Genomic DNA, 8,718 nt, shown 5'->3' with positions numbered 1-8,718 from the left:
ATAAATATATATAAATGAATGCTCAAACATCATCAAACCCATCGCAAAATCCGGCTAAAAAAGAAAATCCATTAAAATGTAATGAACAAAAGAAGAATACTTTGAAAATTGAATTTACAACTTTACTTTAACTTTGTTCGAACCATGTCCATCTCAAACCGAAACAAACAGAAAAACGATAGTCGCTCGACTTTCGAGCATCGTAGATACTCTGATCGGTTTTGAAGCGGGAAGAAAAGAGCCGGCGGCGTGTTCATCGTTGTCACGATCGTGGTTCCTCGGCCGTGTACACCCCTTTAATCGTTCGTCAAGTGTGTGTGCATTCGGAATGTAATATATCCTGGCCAACACGTGGCGGTCACGTGCCGCCAAGTGTTTGTTTCGGTTTGCATTGTCGCCACGGATACGTGGCGCGGAGGTGTGGTCCTCGTGGACCTTTACAGAAATGGGAAGAGAGGCGATGATCGTCCCTTTTCATTATTCCACGCTCGTTCGAGTAAATAACGTGCCGGTAGTCGACAATTAGAAACGATGGGAAAGAGATTCGTTACACGGCATTGAACTAATAGCGAATCGATCGGGGATATACCTGCTGCGATGGGGGATGAATCGTTGGATGAATCTTTTCTTTTGGACGTTTCTTTGATTCCATGAGAATATAGTAGATGGAGAATATGGCTGGGCTTTTGAATATTCTTAGATTAATACATGGAAATTGATTCTTTTGGTAAGAGATTTTGGTGTGGATAAGTTTGAACGAGTTTGGTGAAATTTGAAGATAGATTTGAATATTGGAATGTTAATTGTTAGAAGGGATAATTTTTTTTAATTCTTTGATAGAAATTTTAGTACGAGTTTGAATAAGTTTGATGGAATTTGACATTTTTGTACGTATGTTGTAAAATTGAAAAATTAGTTAATCTTCTGGTTGATTATCAGATTGATGAAAGTGAGTTTAATAAAATTTGAAAATGATTTGATTGGCAAATTGGTTTTAATAAAGATAATAATCTCTTGTTTGAATTTGGATTGGACGTATTGTCGAAAGCGGATTTTATTAGATTTTTTTACGATATTAAAATAAATGTAACATTGTATTGTAATTTATGTAGTGATATTGTAAATATGTGATGTTTCGTTTGGAATTCCTCAGTAATGAATATCGATCAAATTCAAAAGGTAAAATACAAAAGTCATTCAAAGCGCGTAACACGTGTTTTTTTAATTTTCAATTAAAAAAGATATATTTCTCTTCAATACAGAGTAAAAATGCATTGAAAATATATTTTTTTTATTATTATTCTAGCCCATAAAAAAATCTGCAAAATAAAGTTTTATCTTTACATATCTTTTATTTTATTCCTCTGAAAAATGTGATTCATTTTTTTTTTTGAAAATCTATTGAATCATTCCTTAAATTTTCGTAATTATACATATAAATTTACTCGTTTCAATTATTTTCATCACATTATTTGATATATTTATTATTATCTGAAATTTATCAATTCTACCATACAACACATATTAAATTATTTTTCACCACTTGATTATTTTTTTGAAATAAAAATATTTTTTTTCTATAATTAATTTACAAAAAAAAATATTTTACACATATTCTTTATAATGAACAATTTTTTCGTTGCACTTATTTTCTATTTTTCAAGATATCTCGTAAAATACATGTTTAACTCTTCACATTACCAATAAAAAATAATAATGGCTTAAATATTTTTTTCCAATTAATCTATCATCAAAGAAAAAAAAAAGAATAAATCTTTTATACTTAACAGTACTTTATTGTTGACATTATTACACGTTATTATAAATCTATCATCTTGACACGTATAATACTTACTAAATCTACAGAGACAAGTGTTAACGATAACCTATAACTAAACATACATTATAGCATCGGTACTTATTTTAGTAAAGGAACAAACAGACGTACCGCGTTACTTTCGTCACAATATCTTAACACACGACAGCTCAGAGTCGAGACGAGATTATTAAAATATACACCGTTCGAATAATAATCCTGAATCATTTCTCAGAACTATTCCTATCTTTCTCTCCTCTCTCATTTTCCTTTTCTCCTCTTCGTTTCTCTCTCTCTCTCTCTCTCTCTCTCTCTCTCTCTCTCTCTCTCTCTTTTTTACACAAAAAAATGAACAACACTCGCGATCGCATATATTTATACAATACATTTAATTTAACTTAATATTAAAAATCTCTACACCTCTAAGTCGATCAGCCGTGAATTTATGCAAGTATAAAAGACTATCAAGTTTATATATCGTTTTGTACCCAAACATTCGACATTAAGGTTTAGAATCGGTATTTTTCCATCGGTTCCATCCGATGATTATTATTATGCATTTCTTTCATCTGACGCAGATCGAACGGAATCTATGAAATCTCGTGGAATTTCCGCTCGTGCTTGTTGAATGCTTAACCCTCTGCAATGTTATATGATTTGTGTATACACATCTGTACACATATGAAATTTTTATTAATAATTTCAAAGTCTTTTTCTTAATCATTTTCAAAATCACATCAAGTCTCTTCTGCTACATTATTTTCCTACTATATAATAATATTTTATTGCATGAGTCCAATTTTTTTTTTATTTTGATGTTCGAACAATTCAAAAATTTTGAAAAAAAATATTGATCACGTATTAATATTATTCAATGAAATTTTTATTCTCATGCATTATTATAGAGAGTTAATGAAGTATAAAATCAGAGTATATAATTCGATAAAGATTACAATTAGACAACAGAGATATTATAATCAATTAGACATTTTGAATTTCGATTACAGAGGATTAAAGCATTTACAATGGAATACGTTCTCAATCAAAAAAATTTTTCCAATAATTGCTAAAGAATTTTATCTGGAATGCGTGTACAAAAAATTTGGACTTTAAATCTCTGATAATTGGAGAAATTTAAATCGAACGTGTTGAATGCAAAAATAAGATTTTATTTATCGCGGAATTGTGCCGTGGAAGATAATGAATTTGTTACAAGGGAAGGCATTCTATATTTTTTTCATTTTTTTTTATTCTTCTTGTATTTGTTATTTTCGATTTCAATACGTGAAAGATTTATTTTTCTAAAATAAGCCGCCATTCCTCTATTAGACAATGATTTTCGTTATCGTGACGTGCATCATTCACATCTTGAAAACACATTTGTACCGATTATGTAATTAGTAGTTCTACATAAACGAGAACGATAACGAAAATAAGTGCAAATTCTGGTTGCCTTGAAGCGAATAGAAAATACGAACATCTTGTTGGTTTTAGTTTAACGTGTCACGTGCCGTCCAGGTCACACGTACTCCATTTTTATTTAGCAAAAAGGATTTTTCGAATATTTTATGAGTATTCCAACGAAACATGAGAAAAATACGTGACAATATAAAGAATATTGATAAAATGATATTTTTGTAATTGAGTATTTTTTGTATTGAGTAAGTTTCTCGAATATTTTCAAATTCTCGAATAATAATTTCTAAGCGAGGCCTGGATTTAACAAATACTTGAATATTATTTTTCAGTATTTTTAAATATTTAAGAATATAATTTTTGGATACTTTTATTTTTTTATATTATTGAGTATTATTGAGTATTTGAATAACTTTGAATATTTTTTAATATTAGTTATAAATATTATGGGATATAATATTATTAAATTTTGGATTGTGCACTTGAATACTTCATTTCTGAGTGTATTTTAAATATTTTTGAATAATATTCTCTCCTGAATTAATAATATTTTTAAATCTTTTCTATTATTCATAAAACTGAGTTTGTTCAAGTACTTAAGTATCTTTCAATACCATTGAGTCTTATTTCTAAGTACTCTTGAAGTACTAATCAATTTTTTCTTTTTTTTTTTTATATAATCTTTTAAAAACTTATATTATATAACTTTTAATTTTTTTAATTACAAAATGATTTCTATTTTCCACGGCACCAAACGCGTTAAATAATAATGCAAACATATTAATAAAAAAAATTATTCAAATTATTCACCCGCATTCCAAAAATTAAAACGCGTAGCAATATATTTTTATGAAACATTTTTTATCTCTCTTTTTTTTTTTTTTTTTTTCATTCAACGAAAATTAGATCCGACCCGATTCGTTGCACAAACAATAGCAATAACTCTTATCTAGCAATTGTACAATACGAGGAAAATTCACTAGCGGCTTATGTATATCTGTACATGTGTGGATTGACACACATATATTCGTCATGGATGCGTATCTTCACAGGGATTAATTGTAAATTATTCCATTCTCTCTTCTCGTAGATCCCTGCACATATGTGTATACACGCTTGAAAACGCTTAGAATAGACTCGAATGCCGTGTCCGTGTTAAAAGTCGTCGACGAGCTTCGTCAGACTTTCGTTTCGCATTTTTTTTTTTTTATTTCTCATTTACGTGTAATTGTGCTCTTTTTTTCTTTTTTTTTTCTTTTCTTTTTTTCAGATCTTTTATCGAGTTCGAAACAGAAAAACGAGAAAAAAATTTTTTAAAATATTTATGCCCGTTGTGATTGCAAAATTAAAATTGCATCTGTAATAATATCAATTGATTTAATAAATAGAAAAAAAATTGATAATACTAACAATATAATGATAATATTCAAACAAAATTGTAAATTGTTACGTATTTTCTTGATCTTTGATTTTACACGATATAATTAATTCTCAAAATTAAAATTTTATTATCCATTATCGAAATTGAGATTACGCACTTTATACATTGTTCAAGATATTAATAATAAAATCATAATTCAGAATCATTTCAACAATTAAACCAGTCGTAAAAGAAGAAATATACAAACGATAAAAATAACATAATAAAAAGATCAACTCCATCAAGCCATTTAAAACCTCAAAACGTCAAAGCGCGAAGTACACTAGAACTAATCTTCTAATTATTAAATTGATGGAAAATAAATGGCTAAATAAATTATATCGTAAAGATAATTATCTTTACTATTTTTGATATCGATTATTTTTTAATCATAAGAGACAAATTTTGTGAAATGTTACTTACGATAAAAATTTTTCTATATTTCTCTTTTTCCTCTTCGTTTCTGTTCTCAATCAAGAACGATGAATAGTTTTTCCATTTTTTTTTTAAATTAACCATTCCAAATTTTCCAACTAAAATCTAAAATCTCGAACAATATATCAAGTCGTTTCAAAATTTCACCGTTTCAAAAGATCGTAACTATAAATAAATAAAACAAGGAAACAAAATGGATTCCATTGCAAGCTCGCGCCATTCGTCTTCAAATTTCGTGAGGCGAACAAAATGAATAAAAACCAATAAGACGAAATATCTTGTTGCAGGATCATCCATTCACGCGTGTCCCGTCCCCTCGCTATCAAAACATCCCCTTACCCCCCATACGTATACATACGTGTTCCGATATCGTGGAACCCGAATGTTCTTATGTTTTTTTTCTTTCTTTCTTTCTTTTTTTTTTTTTTTTTTTTTTTTTAATCTTTTTCCACGTACAACGTCTATGTACACTGAAACGTCTACTTGACCGAAAATCCGGCCGAGCTTTACATTTAAATCCGATGAAGAGAACTGACCTCCCCTTCTCCATCGTTTCTCCGCCACCCTCTCTGTCCCTTTCACTCGCGCGCATTCTCTCCTTTCCTCTCACTCGCAAACAATAAAAAGCTGAGCAAAGATTTGTTCGGGATGTGTGTGCGTATGTATGTCTTTATGCGTATGTATAAATTTGCGTATATGTACGTATGTGTGTGTATTGCGTGTATATTTACAGTGGCGTATATATTAATCGATCGTTTACAAAACGAGGCAACACGCGCAAAAAAGCTCTATTCTTTTCCTTGCTAAGAATGGAAGAAAAATAACGTGGGGGGGAGGGATTGGAAAATTATTAAGTTCGATTCGTCGAGAGGAATCGATTGTTGGAGATGATAGCAGCTAAGGATGATCAGTTCGACACAACGAAGGGTTGCTTTTTTTCTTCTTCTTCTTCTCCTTCTTTTTCTTCTTCTTCTTCCTCTTCTTCCTCTTCTCCCACTTAAACCCAACCACTACACTATTGCACTACACCTTTTTACAATTACTCGACTCCTCGTCGCGTCTCTTTTCTTCTCCTTTTCTCCTCCTCCTCCTCCTCCGTTTCTTCGTCGTTCTATACACTTAATCGAAGAATCGAAATTTTTTTTCTTTGGGCCCGCTCCATCGCCCCTATCCTTTTCATCGTTCTTCCTCATTTCCTCAAACTAGTCACTTCCTCTTTTCTTTCTTCCTTTTTTTTCTCCTTTCCCCGTGATCTCTGGAAACCGGGTGATTTTCACCAGTACATCCAGCTCCCTCGTTCACCCTCCTCATCTTTCTTCCTTCGATTCAATCCTTTCGATCCCCTCTCTCTCTTCCTTCTCATCTCGGATCCTCCAAAAAAAAAAGAAGTTTTCGAACCTCTTTCCTCGTTCGTTTGGAAAAACCGAGATTCCCCCAGTTTTTCTTTCCTTTTTTTTTCGACGTAAGACATCCCCCGGAAGGAAATCCGCAACAGGATCCTCTAAACCAGAGGGGAGAACGCCGACGCCTGGCTCCTGATCTCCCTGTGCTCCGACGGGCTTAGATCCAGCAAACCGCCGCAATTCTGATCGTTGGCCACCTGTTTACCTATCAGAGCGTCGATACTGAAGTTCCTCTTCTTCTCGGCAGGCGGATGTCCGCTCGGTATCGCGGTGGTCCTCGTCGGGGCGGGATCGATCTGCCTGATCGGGGGTGCGGTGATCGGCACAGGTTTGTACAAGGGTGGCGGCGGTTCCAGGAAGCCGCCGAGCTTCAGTGCCTCCAAGGTCGAGGGCGAGAAGTCGAGCAGGGGGAGGCCGGGCGGCGGGGACAGGTACGCGGCGCTTGGATAGGCGAGTGCCCCGGGATGACCGCCACCCCCGCCCGGACAGGGCCCTCGGTCCCCGCAAATGGCGAACGTGGCCATGATCGCTCTGTCTCTTAGCACGTAGTGCGGCGGGGGCCTCTTGTACCTCTTCCTACGGCGCAGGAAGCTCCCGTTGTCGAACATGTCCTCGGCCAGGGGATCCAACGTCCAGTAATTACCTTTGCCCGGGTTGCCCGGCTCCCTTGGTATCTTGATGAAGCAGTCGTTCAACGACAAATTGTGTCTGATCGAGTTCTGCCATGCAGGGAACTTGTCGTGGTAGTAAGGGAATCGCGACATGATGAACTCGCATATACCGCTCAACGTCAACTTCTTCTGGGGCGATTGGAGGATAGCCATTGTGATCAGGGCTATGTAGGAGTAGGGGGGTTTGATCAGGGACGAGGACATCTTGTCGTTCCCGTAGGAGGATGGAGCCTGGCCGGACGCGTTGCTCTTTTGCTGCCCGTTCCCGCCCGACATCATCGAGTAGCTCTTCTTGCTGCGACTCCCCCCACGGTTACGGGAGGACGTGGTGGTCGGTGGAACGGGCGAGCTTGGTATTATGGGGCTTGACGACGACTGGGACGGCGACAGGTCGTTCTTGTCCAAACTCACCGGGTCCACGATCATGCTGCTGCTGTCGGAATCTCGGTCGCTGTCCGCGCACCCGTCGCACGACAGGTTCGACATCATCATCCCACGCGGTTCCATCGTGATCGCTTCATGGGCACAACTCGACGCACGTTCGATCTCTTCTCGAGGCTCTCGCTTTCCTCAAATTCCTCCTCATTCCGATATATCCATTCCTCACGAATAAACGGATGTAATATCGTCTCTCGATTTTCGATGAGGAGGAAATGTGTTAATCGAAGTCGATGTTGAACGTTTGAAAGCAACGGAACGAGATTACGCGAGAAGAGTGCTCGTCTTCCGACATTATTTTCACGAGGCAACTGTCACGAGCACACGAATGCTCCGCGCGAATTTCAGCGCTATCTTACGCTAATAGTTTTGTTTCCACAACGATAACGAGGGTTTTTTTTCTTCCTCCTCCTCCTCCTCTTCTTCTTCTTCTTCTTCTTCTTCTTCCCTCGTTCCGTCACTCGACGAGGCCTGTATCTCAAGGATGACGGCTCGCGGTGACGCACTCCACTTTATCGCCGACAATCATCTCTCTCTTACGGAATCTTGGTTAATCATCACGATTTCCTCTCATGCTCTCTTATCGATCACTCCCTCCTCCTCGATCTATCGTTAACAATCTATGATCGTTGATTAAACTCACTTCTTCTCCCCTCCCATCGAAATAATTCTCCGAACGAACGAATGAACGAATGAGAAAAGGAACAAAAAAAAAAAAAAAAGAGGAAGAAGAAATCCACTGTCCACACACGAGAAAGCAACGTGACGATCACGATGAAAGTGAAACGAACGAAAAACAAAGCGTCGAATTATTTATTTAATCTCGATCAATCCGAACGATATATTATTATTCCCTCGCAATGACTCTTTCGACGCGAAGAGAAAAAAAATCTTTTCGAGATCGCACCAAGGATATATACGGTGTCAAGTCCATGGGGATCGCAATTTCCGCGGCCGGCCTACTCTTCTGTAAAGCTTGCGAAAATGCGTGGTGTCGAAAGCTTACGCGAGGCGCGATTCGCGAGTGGCCGCAGCTCCCGCGCCGTTGATGGACCGTCTACGAGAGGCGAGATCGTGGGCCGAATTGATTCAGCCCAAGTTGACTGCTTTCGTCCTAAC

The 8,718-nt window shown here is 36.4% G+C and overlaps 1 protein-coding gene across 1 annotated transcript; it reads right to left on the bottom strand.

Moving 5' to 3' along the window:
• Window positions 1-1,769: 1,769 nt before the first annotated feature.
• LOC122716333 (forkhead box protein D3-like) lies at window positions 1,770-8,354 on the bottom strand. The gene has a single exon (XM_043939322.1). It carries the CDS (start codon window positions 7,666-7,668, stop codon window positions 6,589-6,591), a length of 1,080 nt encoding a protein of 359 aa, XP_043795257.1. The 5' UTR covers window positions 7,669-8,354; the 3' UTR covers window positions 1,770-6,588.
• Between the last annotated feature and the right edge of the window lie 364 nt (window positions 8,355-8,718).

Source organism: Apis laboriosa, unplaced genomic scaffold (assembly GCF_014066325.1).
Source record: "Apis laboriosa isolate Shangri-la unplaced genomic scaffold, ASM1406632v1 scaffold43_cov150, whole genome shotgun sequence".
Taxonomy (NCBI): domain Eukaryota; kingdom Metazoa; phylum Arthropoda; class Insecta; order Hymenoptera; family Apidae; genus Apis; species Apis laboriosa.
This window is presented reverse-complemented; position numbering and strand designations above follow the sequence as displayed.